The 19,488-nt window shown below is 31.1% G+C and overlaps 3 protein-coding genes across 4 annotated transcripts; 1 reads left to right on the top strand and 2 right to left on the bottom strand.

The window, feature by feature from the left end:
• The first annotated feature begins 864 nt into the window (after positions 1-864).
• Positions 865-4,919, top strand: LOC132744242 (low-density lipoprotein receptor-like). Of its 2 annotated transcripts, none has more exons than XM_060732894.1 (4): positions 865-1,078; positions 2,854-2,910; positions 3,752-3,886; positions 4,751-4,919. In XM_060732894.1, exons 1-4 carry the CDS (start codon positions 964-966, stop codon positions 4,867-4,869), a joined length of 426 nt encoding a protein of 141 aa, XP_060588877.1. In that variant the 5' UTR covers positions 865-963; the 3' UTR covers positions 4,870-4,919. The 2 variants fall into 2 exon arrangements, with proteins under 2 accessions (XP_060588877.1, XP_060588876.1); XM_060732893.1 differs by having other exon boundaries at positions 870-1,078; positions 3,749-3,886.
• A 725-nt stretch (positions 4,920-5,644) lies between these two features.
• On the bottom strand, positions 5,645-8,229 carry LOC132744241 (uncharacterized). Its single transcript, XM_060732892.1, has 3 exons — positions 7,917-8,229; positions 6,634-6,894; positions 5,645-6,104 (listed from the first exon to the last, which is right to left on the bottom strand). The coding sequence occupies exons 1-3, from the start codon at positions 8,149-8,151 to the stop codon at positions 5,857-5,859; spliced, it is 744 nt and encodes a 247-aa protein (XP_060588875.1). The 5' UTR covers positions 8,152-8,229; the 3' UTR covers positions 5,645-5,856.
• Positions 8,230-11,048: 2,819 nt separating this feature from the next.
• Positions 11,049-15,539, bottom strand: LOC132744239 (neuropeptide receptor 22-like). The gene is made up of 4 exons (XM_060732889.1): positions 15,464-15,539; positions 14,385-14,555; positions 13,088-13,653; positions 11,049-12,181 (listed from the first exon to the last, which is right to left on the bottom strand). Exons 1-4 carry the CDS (start codon positions 15,537-15,539, stop codon positions 11,903-11,905), a joined length of 1,092 nt encoding a protein of 363 aa, XP_060588872.1. The 3' UTR covers positions 11,049-11,902.
• Positions 15,540-19,488: the final 3,949 nt, after the last annotated feature.

The raw sequence follows: 19,488 nt of genomic DNA, 5'->3' as shown, positions 1-19,488 counted from the left end.
TACTTTAATATACATGTAGTTTTTTTTTGTACACTGCAAAAACTGACATTTTCAATTAATGATACAATTTAGTTAAGCATGTTAAGAAAAGTTGTTATGGTGATTATCATTGAATTTGAATTCAAAACATAATAATTAATGTAATACACATGTAGTTTTTTTTTTGTACATTGCAAAAACTGACATTTTCAATATTTGATACAATTTACCTAAACATGTTAAGAATGGTTACTGTGGAGATTAAAATTGAATTTCAATGCGAGAAACTAACAACATATTCTTATCTAAAAAGTTAAGGCAAGTTTTACAAATATATGGAACAAATGTTAGTCATTAAATGAGAAATATACATGCAATTAAATATAGAAAAAGCGAATTTAAGAATGTTGTTTATCGTTGCTATGGCAACAGGGATTATGTATTTACATTTAACATTCGATAATTTCAGTACATGACTATTTATGTTGATATAGATTTTGTATGTTGACATTTTAATGCTAAATATACTGAAGTTTTCAGTATATGATACCATTTAGCTAATTGTTTTTAGAATGGTTGCTATGGAGATTATAATTGAATTGCATTGTAAGAAACTAACAAAATATTTGATTTTACAAACTTTAATGCAAGTTTTACAAATAAATGAAACAAATGTGAATCTTTCAATCAGAAATGTACCTAAATGGAGAAAAAAGATAATTTTGAGTATTCTGTTTTGCGTTGCCATGGAAACAAAAATATAGTTTTGAAAACAAAAATTTGTATGTTTTACTTTTAAGCCTTCCCCGGACAATCATATTACAAAGTTTGAAGAGTTTCTATGATAGGGCAATTTTCAGTACTTCGTGAACCTAGCCCTTTGTTCACATGTTTAATGTTATATTGAATAAATAAGTTTAAACAAAGTGTAACAATTAACAAATTTTTATAATTAAAGTTGGATGTCCGTCGGCGGCGGGGTTTATGTGTGAGAACATGTGGTGTATCCATGACGATCTTATTTGTGATGGTATTGATCACTGCGGTGATAATTCAGATGAGAACCCCGTGCTTATATGTACCAAAACAGAAACTTTTGGTAAGGACATTACTAAATTTACTGCTTTCAGATTTTATTTTAAATTCAAATGCTACTGTTTTACTTACATTATTTTGTCATTCTATGTAATATAGCGGTACGGATAAATATTTTTATTTCAAATCCTTAAAAAAATGTAACCAATGAACAACCAGCGTTTGTACTGTATGAATTCCAAATAATGTCAAATTCATTTAATTTTTTAAATTGATTCACGTTCTATATCTAAATTCACAGACAAATGGTTATGTTGTTCTTGTATTTTGATTCGACAAGAACAGCATATACATACTCGAGCAAATATGAATATAAATTTATATGATGCATTATATATATACATGTATCTTATCAAATTAATTCAATACAATGTATGAAGTTCACTTCTCTGTAAGTTTTGCTAGACAGTGGTAATTTATTTAACATTAGCTTAAGTTAAATGTCCTTTTGTTCTAATGTTCATTTTAATTGATGATATACATTTTGGTGTATACCTTCTCCACTTACACATGTTATGTATATGCTTTACACTGTCTTGTCATGTATCATGTATCTGTTTATCCTCATGGACCATTTGGTCCAATGGAATATTGAAATAAAACTATTAACTATCAACTATAAACTAGAAATGTGTCCATAAGACACGGGTGCCCCCACACTCCACCGATTTGTCAATCATATGTCTCTAGGTCAAATATTTATTTTTTGGCTACATGCGCCCAAGTTGAAAACTAAAATTCTTTTATTAAGGAAAGGGCAAATACTACAAATACTTAAATAAATCCACAAGAAAACCCCAAGGTGCATAAGTACACATGCTGACCAACATTCTTGTAAACTTTCAGGCCTACAGGTCTTAAACTTTTGAGTTACATGCAACACAAGTTAAATATTGTAATTTTTTACTAAGTCAAGGGCAATAACTCTAAAAATACTAAAAAATATCCACACGAAAATACCCAGGTGCACAACTACACATGCCGATCAACATTCCTTTAAGGTTTCATGACTCTAGGTCAAATATTATTTTAGTTACGTGCGACACAAGTTAAATAATGGTAATTTTTTACTAAGTCAAGGGCAATAAATCTAAAAATACTAAAAATATCCACACGAAAATACCAAGGTGCACAACTACACATGCTGAGCAACATTCATGTAAGGTTTCATGACTCTATGTCAAATACTTTTTAAGTTACGTGCGACACAAGTTGAAAATTGGAAATGTTTACTAAGTCAAGGGCAATAACTCTAAAAATACTAAAAATATCCACACGAATATACCCAGGTGCACAACTACACATGCTGATAAACATTCCTGTAAGGTTGTTGTGACTCTAGGTCAAATACTTTTTAAGTTACGTGCGACACAAAAAGGGAACGGACGGATGGACGGACGGACAAGGGTAAATGTAAATGCCCCCCCCCCCCCATAAAATCAGATTTTTTTCATACCGATCGGAAATAGTCTAAAACTTAATAAAGCATTTGTTAATGTTTTAATATTATAAAAATTAAGAGTTTAAACCATGTTCCATATATGTGATTAAATTGGAGATTATTTAGAGGAAATATTTTATTAATATTCTCAACTGATTAGAAACCAAAAAAAAGAGAGTTTGTCTAATGGCTAAGGTGTTGGCATTTTGTTTCACATAAAATTCATTTGTTTTTTTTTTAATTTCTTTACAATCAAGATTAAATAAACACTGTTTAATCTGTTCAGATTCTTAAGTTTTTTTAAGCATTCGTTTAAAATTCTTTTATTTATTATCTAGAATCTGATTGGACATGGAAATGGGATGACTCAAAACGGGATGCTGTTGTAACATTAGGTGAGATGAAAGATTTTATCTTCATTTTCCAATGTGTTTTATAACATTATAGAGATATTTAATGTGTTAAATAAAGTTATGTTGAATTGTTTATCTATATGGCTGATACGTATGTCACGTGTTAGAACTGTTCGCTAATTAGGGCGACCGGATAACTCTGTCGGTAGAGACCCGGAATGGTATTACGTCAGTGTCCTAGTCTAGTTGCATATTTCCTCACCTTCTTAGTCGTAAATCAGTTTACTAATTGTTTTTAGAAAAATTAAGACGTCGCATATAAATGAACAAAATCTGTTTTGATATTTCAAGAGACATTAAAATGTGCTGATTTATGTTCCTTAAATCAACTGTACACAATTCATTCATTTTATTCGAAATCTTTATTTCAGTACTATGAAGCTGCGAACTATTTGTGATTTTAAGTATTAATTAATTACCGTTTCTGTTCTTTTAAAACTATGGAAAGCCTATTATGTTATTTTAAAAAAAGTTGAAAGAGTGCATGAATGAAAAAGGACAAAATAATTGTATTTGTGTGTACATAATTACTAAAGAAATGTTGTTGTTGTTTTTTTTCCACACTATCTAAACATTTCAAGAAAAAGCAATTTTCTACACAGTTGTTCAGAGTCGCAAACGGTCACCCACCTTCGGCTTTTTACCTTCAATACTCACAACGAGGTGTCACGAATAATTTATTTTGCTTAGATATATTTGATTCCAGCTGATTTTATTCTAAATGACCTTACTATATTAATGTTCATCTTCAGTATTTTCACACTAAAATGCAGAGTTCAAAGGGCTTAAAATAATAATCATTCTCCTGTTTATTTTATAGCAGCGCCGACAACGACGACGACGGAAGATTCGTGTTTTGGGTTGTTCCGTTGCCATGACGATTCGGGTTGTATAGACCCAAAACTTCTCTGTGATAAGAAAGACCACTGCTTCGATAGGTCTGACGAGACAAGTTGTAGTAAGTATGAATTAGCTCCCTTTCACTGTCACATGATTATGTCTTGTTTGGCCGGTCCGCTTATCCGTTTTTTCAGTTTTTGTGTTTTGAAACGATACGAAAGTCCATCCAATTTTAAAATAGACTGCTCCAACGCAAAATTGGAGGTAAAGGTTGTATCAGGATTTTCAAGAAGCACAGGAATTTCTGAATTTGTGTTTTAGACAATTTAGATATTTGTGTAACCTTATGCAGTCTCGGCAGCACATGTTTTATCTTAATATCAAAGGTTAAAGCAGTATTCCTCAAGATTCATGCTAATTTTCAAGAAAAAATTTCAAATGCATTTACAAGTAAAATATTTTCAAGTGACCAAAGAAAGTAATTTACACATTGCAAAGTGCACTTAAAATCTTCGGACATTAGAAAACAGCGTCAGAATATGCAAATATAGTGCAGACTGCGTTAGTCAGGCAGTAGAAATATTGAGATAAATACTGCAAAAATTAGTCATTAATTGCATATAACATGTAAATTATAATTGATTTAGAGCATCTTAGAAGATTAACAACTAAAGAAAGTAGGGCTGAACGTACAGTAATGTGTCTTTAAGATAGCTAAATGTAAACAAGTTGCATTGTTACTTCCAAAAAAAATACTAATTCACCATAGTTTTACCAGTTTCAAACAATGCAAAAAGCAAAAGTTCATCTATGTGGCAAATGAGTATATTTCTTTTTAATATATAACAAAAAAAAATTAAAAGTGTAAAAGAAATAAAAATGAAAGCATTTTTTTAGGCATAATGGGCCTTTAATATATAGTATATTACATTTGTAGATGTCGCCGCGTGCACTTATCAAAACTTAATTTATTTATTTTCAGGTTGGTACGAGTTGCGTGGTGCAGCTACGAGAATAAATTCAAATACATTTCCAGTTTTAGTTAGTGTGCTTAGATTGACAGCATTTTGTTTCATGATTTCTCATTTTACGTTCGTGTAGCAATTGTTTATAGAAATTATTTATGAATAAATTATTTTGTTAATAAATAACTGTCGTGTATTTCTGATGGTATTTTGCCCATTATTTATGAGCATGCATGATAATGCTCTTGATTCACAACGAATCGAAAACAATTTTGAAATAAGTTTAGACTTAAGTTAACCCTGGCATAATTAGATACCACGTAATGACCAGCAATTAAGGTGGACTTTTACTCAATATATTTGAATTCACTTAGTCAACAACTCACAACATACAATTACTGTTTGTTTACATGTTTCTTAGCGTAGGTTAGATCGAAAACCGTATCCGTTCTGTGTATCCTTACTATTGTGTTCGAGGTCCTTCTCTGAAGTTTGACGGAAAGGGACGAGAAGTTGCGTTTGCTAAACAGTATCACCTATTCTCCGTTTTCAGAAATCGATCATTCAATTTAGATGCTGTTATATGAAAATAACACAGTCATCGCATTGATATACAATATTTTTATTTCGTATACTAGTCAATCGCGGCTTTTCGGCATTACCCGTCAAACTTCGGAAATGGATCTCTAACACAACAGTAAGAACAAACCAACCGACTATGACATTCAAAGATTGGAAAAATATAATAAAAAATATTTTGTGTACCTTATTATATCAAGGTTCTCAATGTCAGATATATACATATGCTATTATATTATCATAGAGTAATATCACATAGTATAAAATCTGTGACAATGCTAAAATATAGTTAAAAATTGTCTTTATAAATCAAACGGTGTTCTTTAGCGTTTCGATTTTCTGTTCTATAGATTAAGGTAATGTACGAGATAACAGGAATTCGACCTTGTGACTCTCACCAGGGCTTATCTCCGCACTATATAGGGTTAATAAAGAAAGCATTTTTTCTTTAATAAGATTTATTCATCGAGTATTTCGCGAATAAGTTAAGTGTTCAAATGAGTATGCTGAGATTCGATGCCATTGAAAATGTTCACGTCAGTTTCTATCCAACAATCTTTTTGACGTCATACACAACGCATGTCTTTTCATTGGGGTGAAACACTTGTGGTTCTTTCTCACTTTTGCATTGATCTTGAAGTATGACTCGTTCTTCTTCACATGTTACGTAATCCGGCGTCCATTCACGACCAACCCATGGATTCAGTCCGTCCGGAAGCCCGGTGCATGTTGGGAACCGGATGTTACAAGGAATACATTGAGCAGACGAACATTGAAATGCTTTGTAGTCGCCTGTAAAATTCAATTACACGTCAATAAATCATTTTTATTATTACCATCCTTTTTCATCTTGTTTTTCTTTAATATTAGTAAAAAGATTATTCTCGAATGCATCACAATCTTCCATAAAATAAAATTCAAATACTAGTATTATCATACATTTTCAAGAAAGCCTTAAAGACATTCTTACAGTTAAAAAAATTTGGGAACAAAGATGAATATGGTCGAGAAGTTGTGTTTGCTATACAGTATCACTTAAGGTATAAACTTAAGATCAACACAAACGTTAAAGGAATAATTTGCTTCATAAACAGATAAATTTTTATTTCTTCGGAAAGGGAAAACTTCAGTTATCTAATATTTAAAAAAATGTTTCAGAGCATGTACAAAGACTTTTTAAAAGTTCAATTTAAGTCATTTTCTGAGGCTTAATGGGCTTTTTATAAGTGACCAATATATTGAAATTTAGATCGTTGAAATTAAGTGGCAAAAAATAATAAAACAATAAGTATCATGAACGTGTGATCAAATATTGACTTACAAGGACTTTTTGGTACAATTTGTCCTGGATCGCACTTGACATCTTTGAAATGTTCACATTTTCCGGACTTAACATTAAATAGAAAAGGGTATTTGCATTCTTGGGACACCATTGTAGTGTTACCATCTGGTAAAGCCACACATTCCGAGTACATCGCACAATTAGCCTCATCTTGTAATTTATTCCCTTCTTTACATGACGATGCAATATTCAATGGCGTAATTTCAACGTCGTGTAAAATTATTCGTTCTAACTCCGTACCTGAAAACAAATATACAAATAAAGATGAATCGATTTATAAATAAATAAATTATATACTTATATAAGTACTGAATCTGTTAATGAGGAAAGGACAATGCCGCTGGTTTTTGACGAACGAACAAAGAAGCGTGATACATCAGTCGGTTTAATCCAATACCCAGTTATTTTTATCAAGTTTAAACACTCAATGTATCACATTGTGATAGTATATTAGTATCGAGAATTATTAAATATTTTTGCGCAAAAGTTACTCGATAAATAAGTACACAGTATCATTATAAAATTCATACCGATAAATCATATCAATCCCGTCAACAACATCAATTTTTATGACTGATATTTGTGAGCTGACGATGTATTTGTTTCTATGCCTTTGTTTATTTACTTGAAAAAAAGAAAACCACACTCTTCTTAACCTGTCTATAGACAGACAGACAGGCAAACAGAGAGACAGAAAGGTTTTACTCTCGGTCACTGTCATTTTTTCCCAAGGCATTATTTGTTTCCATTTAATAAAAAGTATTGAGCACGATTAACATTAACATTGTTATAAAATTAAATAAAGTAAGTTAGCCAATAGTAAAGTAGAGCTCGTAAAATAACATTCTTATTTTCTAAAAGCTTAAAGATATACTATGATCATCTTTGAGCAAAATATTTTTATCACAGAATTTATTGAAACCCACGAAATCCTTACTGAATGATTTTAATTTAAAGAAAGTGTTCAAATTTTGTATTGAAAGCTGCATTTCCTATATATTAAAGGTCAAGTGAAATCGGTCTTACTTAAAAAAACTGCCATTTTTTAATGACACTTTATATTCATATTGTGACCACTATAATAGTGTATAGAGTTTAAAAAACATAACAGTTCTACTTTGAATGAAGCCGAATCATGTTTAATTTATATTTGCAAAGAGGTTGTGTAGTAGTTATAAATATTTTCAAACATCAAATTTGAGCATTGTATATCTCACAATCTGTGAGAGGAAGAATTCAGACTAAATAAGTAGCATACTTACAATCATCAAATTGTGAGCCAGCAGGAATGCAAGAAACGTCATCTGAACTAACAACATATCCCTCAGGGCATGTGTACGAAACTACCTTTCCAAGAAGACACATATATGCCGTAGAGCAATCGTCCGGGTGACGGGACCACTTTATACTACTGCCCGCCGTGATTTCACAAAGTTCGGATTGAACTGCTGAGACTAAAATTAAAGCAACTAGCGCAAAGACAAGGAAACTTTCCATTCTTTTTTCTTATTTTTTGAAATTAAGTATTTAAATGACTTATTGCAAATGAACTTCACCACTCGAATGATGTGCCACCAGCTGCCCGCGTTCCATTTATACTGATTGGGATTAAACTAGAACTCGCCCACCTACTTGAAAATGTCATACCTATTTTTGAAAATTGAACAGGAGTGCTTGCCTCACTAATTGATAAATAAAGTAAATAAATCCTTGATAAAATCTAAAGATTACATAAGTTTATGTCTTGCTTGTATCATTTAAAACCCCATCCTATCGTTTGAAGTTAGCGTGGTCATTGTTTGAGTATTTTTGATAAGGGGAGTGTGAAATATTTGATACTTCATGACCATGTCCCATGCAACTAAATAATCTTTATTTGATTTAACGAGGCTGTATGGAGGCTTAATTAGCGTTAACGTTACAACCAGGTTATGTTAGGGATGTGGAATAATTAAAAGTTAACCTAATGGCGTAAATACACTGTTATGTACCATTCAAGTGTTTTAGTATTCTGCGTAAATAAAAGGTTAATTTGTAGGACGTTTCTTTGTTATCTTAACCTCAATTAAAATATAAAACTGTGCTTCTTAAGCTTGGTTTTTACCATGCTTCATTTATTTTCATATATTATATATGATGTTTGTAGAAAGCTATAATTTATAACTGGATATGATTTATAATTAGAATTACATTTTATGTTGATATTACGATGCATAACTAGTCTTAACTAAACTCTTATAATTCAATATTTGAATAGTCATGTACTGTTTGTGTACTGTTTGTGGTATATAACGGGAGCTTCCGAATTTAAAATTGTGTATGTACATGAACGAGAGACTTAAATAAATATATCGATACATTACATATTTACTAGTATAACTGAATAGTAAAATATTTATTTCTAAATGACAAACACAAAGTATATAATTATATAAGACTTTATTCCAGAATACATCCGGTCTGTAGCGACATTCGTACACAGTACGTTTAACAAATCAGCATATAATATAGTCAAATGGCCAATGTCAAAACTTTATTAAACATATATCTTTAAATCGTTAACTAAAAAATCTATCACTTAGTGTCAAATAAATCAACATATTTCGAATCATTATGATATTTCTAATAAACAAATACTTAGGAAAGATACCATCCTATCAATAAGGGTTTAAAACACAAAATAAAACAAAATTATATGCACTTGTATATAGTATTCACAAATATTTAGCAGCGTTCGGGACAAACAATTTGTTTTATTAGTTAAAAAGAGTTGTATCTCGTACATCGAATGCTTTCTTTAAAAAAATCATTGATTAGATTCTAATTCTTTTTCATTTTCTTATTTCATTAATGCAATACATTTAGGTATATTTGCCCTTTTCAAAAAGTGATTTGATATATCTTTTCGTAGTTCAGCATGAAGCGAAAATTCTTAAATGAAGTGAAATTCATCTTCTAAGATAAAATAAATAAAATAGTTTCTATATTTCCTATCACCAAAATATAAGTCCAAATTATATGATTTTGAGGCTTTTGTTCCTATATCGAGTTCCCTAAAATTTGATATATATCTAAATACAATATTGATATCGCCAAACGCGCTATTCCAAATATGACGGTTTCATATGTAGTCTCTCGGGTACTAATTAGGAAGTAGATATAGATCACTTTTTTATTGCATTGTTGAAGAATTATGCAAGGTTCAAGTTCACACACGCTGATATATAATCACGCACGAAGGCCGATAATGTGGTTTGGTCTATAAAGAATATAATGTTAATAATTTAGTGTTTTCATAATGGCCTTGTTTTTCATAAAAATTGTCTGTTATACCATAAATAATTATATAGGTAGTGTATGAATAAACCACAAAAGAATTATATAATGGTATTGTAAATACGTGTGAGATACATGATCCAATATTGCATATCTTTTACATCAATATTTATCAATAAATAATTATTTTTTTGCTAGAACAAAATATTATTTTTCGTTACATAAATGATCATGCTTAAACATATCACTAACGTTTAATTATCAAGAGAATTATTTTTAGAATATTTTTGGAATAAAACAAATCTTTTGTTTTTATCAATATTTGAAATATATATGAATAGTGTGCCAATTAAAGACCAATCCACTTTCATTACAAAACATGTAAAGATAAACGTTGCATTATTATACTATTATGCAAGAAAATTCAGTTATTATTCCGTATTTCTGTTTAAAGATACTTATAAAATCGAATTAATAAAAATACGTTAAACATCATTTAGTGAAGAAGTAATTTTCCAAGGGTCAAGTGGTATACTCAAGTCATATTCGAGCTTTATGATGTGCATGTATCGTGTAATGCACGTCTTGAATGCCCAATATGTTTGATACGGGAATGCATAGATCCCTGACCCGTCTTATTCTTATTATCAGATAAGTGGTTACAATAAAAAAAGCACCACTACATATTTGTTAACAAAAGAGCACGTCAATATTTGTGGTTAAATCTATTGTAATTCAAATAAAAGATCTATCAATGGTGTGAACCGTGTTAGAATTGTTATTATACACATATCAGTGTTTCATAATTGTGGAAAGATCTAAAAGTTATGTCTCACATTTATGGAGACATTTATACAATAATTTATATAATGGATATTTATGTGTATTGTGTTAAGTTGTCTTTCATATGTAGCACAATAGTCTTATCACACAGAAAAAAGTACATTGGTCATGTAGTTTATCTTAATATTATGTTCACTCCAGTCAGTCACCTTTATGTTTCGTTTCCTTAAAAGGTTGACTTTAAAACTGGAAAGAGGTAACCTGAAATTTAGTTCGAAATATGTCACAATTGGTAAGTGTGAATAAGGTTGAAAAAACCTTCTCCAAAGTAAATTATATTTGCATGATATATTGTTATAATGAAATTATTGTTAAATGTATAAACTGTTCGTAATAAAGTTTTGTATGTGTATGCCTCATGGGCTTTTAAGCCTAATGGTTCTGATTGAAATAAACTTTGAATCATTTTGTATTATATTTGAAAATATCTTTTAACGTGGTTTACATACTTTATATAATCATTGTTGAAGGGCTGCAATGTTACATTCCTTTTTAATAAGAAAAAAACCTTTCCACAGAGTCAAATATGCGTATCGTCATTATTTTTCCAAACATCGATATTAAATAAATGATTTTTAGCCACTAAGGGAATACATGAATGTCTGGCAAAACTAAACGTGGTGAACAAAGGGGATAATGAATGAGTTCCAAGATTGCTTCTTTTAATGACCTGAGGTCAGCAACCAAGTTATTAATCTCTAGATACAAAACAATGAGCGTCAAAAATATCGCATTCAAATTCTTTAAACGACGTGACCATTTCATCATTTAAAACCGTTCTTTGTCAATTTCAATGTTTTTTAATTAACTGTCTTGATGCGGGGCCTAAATGAGCAGTGCTAAGAAAAAACTTCAATCAAGATATGACTCAAAACATTGCTTTTCATTTTGCCTCTCTAGAAGTTTCTAAAATTGGAATGGTAATTTATTTGGATGAAACAAAAGAAGCATTCAATAAATAATACAAGCTGCATCAAATCTGGTGTTATTGATAACTTAGGTAAAATAAATACAACAGCAGCAAGAACAACAACACTAATGAAACTGTCAACGCCATAACTCATTATCAACTATGTGTGAAACGGTTCACAATCAAACCTCGAGAAGTCGACAAATACTACGTCGCATTTTAAATATTGACTTTTATTACATCTGTCCTTCCATATTCACTTGCATTCCAGTTCTCATTCGCCGGGCCCACCTTGTGACTTGGTTCACCTACTGTTCCTTCCACCTGAGGCTCACGGATTGAAGTGCATGTTAAGATGTCAAGAATAGTCTGTCTACATGTTTTGCTGTACACCAGGTATATCAGTGGATTTGAGATTGTACTCAGTACAGTCATTGTCCGGTTTACCACATGAGGCCACTCCAAAAAGTGAGCAGTATCGTCTGTACCGGTAATCTCCTGAAAGAATAACAAATATCCATGATTATCAAACTGTCTCAAATATTAAATGACCCCACAGAGTTTTTTTTTTGACGTTATTGGAGTGGAAGTAATTTTACTGTTCCAATTGATGTAGATCTACCTTGGTTGTGCAAAATCTCAGTTCATTTATTCACTTCGTTTTTCCAGTAAAATGATTTATTCTTATTGTGAAAAATGACGCAAAATTGAAAAGGCTATGAATAGCACAAATAACGATTTTCAACTTATTTCCGAATATATTTCTAAGTTATATCTTTATGTCACTTTGTTGTATGTGCCCCAGCTGATCTAGGTACGAATTTCAAATTTTATCTTTTTATGAGTTAGGACCTCAGTGAAGTTCCTTTAACGAACAAATATATTATAATACTACTTGTAATTCAATAAGTCTTAAATGCTGATTACTACAACAATGCTCCCCCATACTTCAACGCAAATTCAAAATAATCATTGGGCTGATTATGTATGCTAGTTTACCCCAATTTGGAGTTTGGATGTAAAGGAACAAGAATTTGTAACAGAGTTACCAATGTCTCTCGCCTAAGGGCAGTTTTACATGAAACACAAAAGTTTGCTAATTCAAAAGATTGAAGTATGGATCTTGACTTTCAGTGCAAAATTTTGATCAATGCTAGATCTGCACATGCAAATAACAATAAATTCATTAAAGAAATATAATGAAATAACTCAACTGTTTGTGTCAACAGAAATGCATTTGTATGCGTATCTTGCAACACAAGGTGCAAGAAAGAACAAGAAAAAACATTCTTCATTTTTTTTTTAAATTTTAAATAAAATTTTCAAAAACGATAAAGAATAACATAATTTAGCTATACACGCATGTTAAGATAACGTTTAAAGAATTAAAGTTTAAAGAATTACCGTTAATGCGAACATGATGAAGTATGGTGTCCAAAGGGCGATAAATGTTGTTGAAATCAGTATCAGCATATTCAGCTTGCGAATTTTCTCCGCGGACACCATCCTATTTGTCGTGGTAATGCTTTCAGTAGAACATGAGGCATTAGTCGGAATACTCTGAGTACATCGAAGTCGTCTGCTATGTTTCCGCACGTGAATCATGACTTTTGTGTAGCAGATGGCTAAAACGAGGACCGGAACGAGAAATGCCAAGGTCACGACACAAGATGCGTAGATTGTCTCAAAATTTTCTGCAATGCCTTCAGATCCACATGCCGTATACGTGTGATTCTGATTTTTCTCATCTGCGTCTTCATAAACATTATATTCGTAAAAGTGGGGTGACGAGATTAAGAACGCGGTTATCCAAATGAGCGCAACAACAAAAAGGGCTTGGCGTCGAGTGATAGGTTGTTTCTTGGTAACATACATTCTATATCTGTCAAGAGAGATGGCAACCATGGTTAAAGTCCCTCCAAGTATGCTTAGCAACGGGATGAACATGGTCAGTTTACAAACAAATCCGCCTGAAAAGAGGAATTATTTCCAGAGATGAATTTCAAAGGTTTATTTTTCCATAAAATATTCAAAATGGTAAACTGATTTGATTTATAAAATGATAAACTGAAATCAGCAGCCGTATCAGTGATCTAATGGAAAAAGAATCCCTATAATATATATAAGAGCTTTGAATGGAAAATTATATCTAAAAGGTAAAAGGATAACGGAAACGTCTATAGATAGCGTATTTGTTACTATAAATATCATGGAACACATAAGTTTGTAAGAAATTGTTTTTTTTTTTTATATAAATTTATAAAATTTAGTATTAACCTATAAGCAGCATGGTAAATAAGCTAATGGTAACACTGTATAAAAATAAGCAAAATGAATGCTTAAAGGCACATTATCCTTCAGAAACTTCTTTATAAATGTTAAACAGTTATATAACGTTTAAAAAATTGTTATAGAGCATGCCAGATGCTTGTTAGCTGAATAAAATAGCGCTAAATGTAACATAATATGTTATAAATTCAGCAAAATGTAAACAAACAGTAAATCAAATCAGAATACTAAGTCACCATTTAAATGCCTATTGCCAAAAAAGCGACAGAAGAAGAAGACAGTTCATGTAACTGGCCACGAGTTACTTTTTCTGGAAACTATAGAAGAATACCAAAAAAGGAAAGAAAGCATTACTGGGGCATAATAGGCCTTTAAATGCACAGCATTAAATTTTTTCAAAAACAAATTTTACCTCCGTAGAAATTTTTGTGATACACGGTCACGTTTTTGAAGTAAATTGGCGTGACAATGCCCGCATGTAGGATGTCACTTACAGCCAAGTTTGAGACAAATATGTCGATGGACGAACGGCCTCGACCAAACTTAACAACTGCAAGGATCACCAACAAGTTGAGCAACACAGCTGAAAAGATAAAAGTAATGTTAAATTGCTATTTCAAGTAATTTATATATATAATACAAGTTACTAAATAATTTGATTTCAAGCGTACTCATGTAAAGGTCCATTATGCCCCAGAAATGCTTTTATTTTTATTTTTCAAAAACTAATATTTTTGGAAATTTGTTACAGTTTCCAAAAAATATTTATGTGCCACATAGATGAACTAACTTTTGCTCTGTTTGCAATTGATATAATTATAGTGAATTAGTCAAGATACTACTTTGTTTAGTGTACAAAGAAAGTAATATATACAATACAAACGCCACTTTCATTCTATTTTAATTACCAAAAAAGAAGGTCAAAATAGTAGATTTTACTTCAATAATCATACAGTAGAAATATGGTGATTTTTAATACTATAAAATCAATCATAAATCGCACATAACAGGTAAATTATTTCTTGCATCTTGAATCTTTTTACTTTTCAATCTTAGTTAATTTTTCTCAAGGTTGATGTTATTTGACGCAAATGGAGGTATGCATCTATAAAGACACATTAAGCCTCAAAAACAAATAAATTTTTACCTCTTATCAATTTTATAATGTTTAAATAATGGTTTTAGAGACACGTTAGATACACTATAGCGATAAATGTGAAATAATTTGTCATAAAAGAAGCAAAACGTAAACAAAGTAATATTTTGACGTCCATTCAAAATACTTATAATAAATTTTAAATGCATTCATTGCGAAAAAAAAGCAACAGACGAAAAAGATGGTTACGTAATTGCCCAATAAGTAACTTTTTGGATATTATAAAAGTGCATGAAAATTAAAAAAAAAATTTAAAAAATAAAATCATATCTGATGCATTATGGAACTTTAATATATGGAATTAAAATGCAGCTAAATAAGTTGTAATCTATTACCTATGACGCACAATGTTAACATTATTCCAACAAAAGCAGGCTGTCTCCCAATATCTGGCTGAATATCTGCCGACATATTTTTTGGTTTTCCAAAGATCCACACACTAGCAATCCACTAGTGTTTATGAAAGAAATGCTTTCAGTTGCTAAGTCATATATTGTAGATAATATCGGTTTTGTCGCCATACACTATATATTTTTCAGGATACTGTAGCAATAACGTGTTACTTACATTGACAATGAAGTATCAATTAGTAACTTGATAATTATAGAAGATATAAAATTTTGGTTTGCTTTTGTGCCTAGATGGATTTTATTTCATCGAGAGAGCCATGATTCTCGCAAATGGCATAGCTTAATTATACTTAATTACGAATTACGAGTCAAATCACATAAATTTTCTTCAATATACCATTCAATTTGGTTATTTCACATAAGGTGATAAACAAATATTAGTTTTATAATAAGCTGATGACACAGTGTTATTTTCTGATTCTAAAGAAGGCTTTTGAACAAACTGAATTGTTTTTGCTGAATTCCTTATTTGATCATATTTCCTTGAATGTATCCTAAAAGATGAGACTATTCGATAATTTCATTTTTACCATTTTTTTCTTATCAGAGGTATGGGGCTTTCATATCTTAACTAACTCTGTTTCTATAGTTCTCTTAAAATGGTTTAACTAGTTTTAGACTTTCGTCTGGAAACAAACTTCGACAGCACTTTGTGAATTTGGCAGATTTTTCTATTTATCGCAAAATTCAAATAATTGAATTTTGGTATAGAATTATAAAAAATGTCCCTATTTTTAATCTGAATCGCTGTTTAGATGAACATTGGAGGAAAAATAATTTGTTTCATGAAACGGTCCATTTCAACGCTGAATTCGCTAACTCGGAAACGCCGCCACAACTACATTTCAAACACAATTATAACAACTTTACGTTTTCTGGAAACTATAATCAAATCTACATGACATAGCATTCTCCGAATTTTGATATTTGGTATGGAGTTTATAAAATATATAAAAAATTAAAACACTTGACACTTGATTTTAGCGACATGCACTAGCACGGTAGTAGCGATAGAGCGATTTACCGTATACCTTCGAATGAGGTAGCTCTGTCTGTCAGTACCAGGCGTGTACTTGTATAAATATACATCAAATGGAACATTTTTCTCGAAAAGTTATTACCAGTCCCATCATGTAAAAAAATCAAAGCACAGAAGGCGCTGAATTTGTTTGGGTCTCAGAATGTAAGAAAGGTGCAGGTTGTGAGATTATATGTTTAGTGCCACCAATGCTTTCCAGCGTTTTAATTGTAGTAAATGGGCTATAAGACTAATTGCAACACTGATATTCAATCCAATGTTTATTTGACTTTAACAATTTAAAAAAATGAGTTACCTTTACTGGGATTTGAACTCCAGACCTCTCGCTTCCTAAGCGAGCCCGAAAACCCTTCAGCCACGGTGAATTTATATGTGAACGGTCTGAAGAAAACCATATTATTCTAAATTAGGGCTTGTAACGACTTTAACTGTTGTTTAACACAGATGTAAATAATCCTGGAGCTTACTATAAGCATGCATATTTATAAATAATCAAAGGGCTGCAAGTTCTGTGGTATTTTCTGATCTTTGCAATCTAAATTGTACTGTATATCTGTATGCATTTTCCTGTATAAGTTTATTTTTATGTATTATATTTCCTTTTGTAAGGCACCAGAGTTTGATACATACGGAATTCTGCATAACTAGAGTTGCATCAAAAATCATTTATGTTCTTTTTTTACGACAGCCACACTTTATCCTTGTATATCATGGCTACTTCCTTAACAAAAACACTTAAAAAAAAAATTTTACAAAAAAAAAAGTTTCCTCGACTGGGATTCGAAATCGAGACCTCTCACTCACAAGGCGAGCACGTTACCACTGTACCACGGAGTAATTATACATTACTTGTCTGAATAATATCAAGTCATTCTATATTTAGATCTTCCATTGCAGTTCGGGTTTGTAATCCTTATTAATTTCGAGGTATTTTGTTCAGGGTAAACCTGTTGTTTAAAATTGAAGTAAATATTTTAGCGAAAATCCTCTCGCCCAAACAGTCCGACATGTAGAATCTATATATTCCACTACTCGGTTTGTGTAGTATTCGGTAATCGACATGGCTAAAAATAGTATTTTCATTGATAAAATCATATTCATCCGCGTAATTTGTGATTGTGCATTTATTGACAATTCTATAAGCCAACGCTATTGTTTAACTTTAAATGCATTGTAATTTTGTTGGATACTTGTAACAAAATAAAATATTTCTTTCTTTTAAATCGCTAGTTTTAAGCTGTTTTGAGAACTACTTGTTGTTAGGTTTGTCGTAAACTTCTGTGTCAGAGATTGAATGTCCGCTTTGTATTTAGTTATTTTCGATCAGAAAATACAATAAAACAATATTAGAAATCTTCGACCATTCGGGAATTACTTTGCTTGAAAATTGATTGCGCCTGTCTTTGACCATCTTTACGCAGTGATCTCCCCTGAATTTTTCGGCTTTAGTGTACATACAAAAGGGAAGTAACCGCTTCAAAAAAGTGGACTACTTTCGGCATTTGCAATTAAAAACATTAGACTCTGAAATTTCGCTACCATTATTTGTTTGGTCTGACGACCCAAACAAATAAAAAACCTATTGATTTTTAAGTGACTGTGTCAAAGGTCAAGGTCACAGGGGCTTTTACTACAATAAACTTGTCTGCTCAAATGCTTAAGAATGCCTGTCAATAGTGTATTGATTTTGATATTTTCACATTTGAAGCATATAATTATGTTCTCATATATTCATCATAAAACATCCACAGACAAGGCCCCACGAATGGGAGGGGGTATTCAAGTCATGCAGTGGCAGTTTCAGTTTTGAGGTCAGTAGGTTAAAGGTAAAGGTCTCTTTGACTTCTCCACTTAAACATGTAGAATACATAAGTTAGCAATACACTTGCTTACTACTCTAAGATTTGGTTGGGAGGTTGTCCTTGAGCTCTTAATGAGCACTGTTGATTCTGACAAAGTGATATGCGGGGGTATTTACGCCATGACAGTGGCAGTTCTAGTTTTGTTTTGTGTTGTATACACTTATTGATATGATGATATCTTTCCTAAGTATTTGCTTACTAGATATATCATTACGATTTGAGATATGTTGATTTATTTGTCACTAAGTGATAGTAGTTTTAGTTATAGTTTTAATGGTATATGTTTAATAAAGTTTTGACATTGGCCATCTTATATGCTGATTTGTTAAACGTACTGTGTACGCATGTGGATACCGCCCGGATGTATTCTAAAATAAATTCTTATATAATTATATACTTTGTGTTTGTCATTTAGAAATAAATATTTTACTATTCAGTAATACTAGTAAATATGTAAGGTATCGATATTTCTATTTAAGTCTCTCATTCATGTACATACACAATTTTAAAATTCGGAAGCTCCTGTTATACCACAAACAGTACACAAACAGTACATGACTATTCAAATATTGAATTATAAGAGACTAATCATACATCGTGAAATCAACATAAAATGTAATACTAATTATAAATCATATCAAGTTATAAATTATAGCTTTCTACAAACATCATATATAATAAATGAAACTAAATGAAGCCATCTGCATGGTTAAAACCAAGCTTAAGAAGCACATTTTTATATTTTAATTGAGGTAAAGATAAAAAAGAATCGTCCTACAAATTGAACTTTTATTTACGCAGAATACTAAAACACTTGAATGGTACATAACAGTGTATTTGCGTCATTGATTTAACTTTTAATTATTCCACATCCCTAACATAACCTGGTTGTAACGTTAACGCTAATTAAGCCACCATACAGCCTCGTTAAAACAAATAAAGATTATTTAGTTGCATGAGACATGGTCATGAAGTATCAAATATTTCACACTACCCTTATCAAAAATACTCATACAATGACCACGCTAACTTGAAACGATAGGATGGGG

Source organism: Ruditapes philippinarum, unplaced genomic scaffold (genome assembly GCF_026571515.1).
Source record: "Ruditapes philippinarum isolate M1 unplaced genomic scaffold, ASM2657151v2 ctg5405_1_1_1_1, whole genome shotgun sequence".
Taxonomy (NCBI): Eukaryota; Metazoa; Mollusca; class Bivalvia; order Venerida; family Veneridae; genus Ruditapes; species Ruditapes philippinarum.
This window is presented reverse-complemented; position numbering and strand designations above follow the sequence as displayed.

What these genes read in the sequence shown, in the direction of transcription:
- LOC132744242 (XM_060732893.1), top strand. Translation starts at nt 964, where the DNA reads ATGTGTGAGAACATGTGGTGTATCCATGACGATCTTATTTGTGATGGT. An exon ending in TACCAAAACAGAAACTTTTG is followed by an intron (nt 1,079 to 2,853) that starts GTAAGGACATTA and finishes TTTATTATCTAG; the next exon opens with AATCTGATTGGACATGGAAA. An exon ending in GGATGCTGTTGTAACATTAG is followed by an intron (nt 2,911 to 3,748) that starts GTGAGATGAAAG and finishes TTTATTTTATAG; the next exon opens with CAGCGCCGACAACGACGACG.
- LOC132744241 (XM_060732892.1), bottom strand. Translation starts at nt 8,151, where the DNA reads ATGGAAAGTTTCCTTGTCTTTGCGCTAGTTGCTTTAATTTTAGTCTCA. An exon ending in TGGCTCACAATTTGATGATT is followed by an intron (nt 6,895 to 7,916) that starts GTAAGTATGCTA and finishes ATTTGTTTTCAG; the next exon opens with GTACGGAGTTAGAACGAATA. An exon ending in AATTGTACCAAAAAGTCCTT is followed by an intron (nt 6,105 to 6,633) that starts GTAAGTCAATAT and finishes TGAATTTTACAG; the next exon opens with GCGACTACAAAGCATTTCAA.
- LOC132744239 (XM_060732889.1), bottom strand. Translation starts at nt 15,539, where the DNA reads ATGTCGGCAGATATTCAGCCAGATATTGGGAGACAGCCTGCTTTTGTT. An exon ending in GTTAACATTGTGCGTCATAG is followed by an intron (nt 14,556 to 15,463) that starts GTAATAGATTAC and finishes TTATCTTTTCAG; the next exon opens with CTGTGTTGCTCAACTTGTTG. An exon ending in TCATCATGTTCGCATTAACG is followed by an intron (nt 12,182 to 13,087) that starts GTAATTCTTTAA and finishes TTATTCTTTCAG; the next exon opens with GAGATTACCGGTACAGACGA.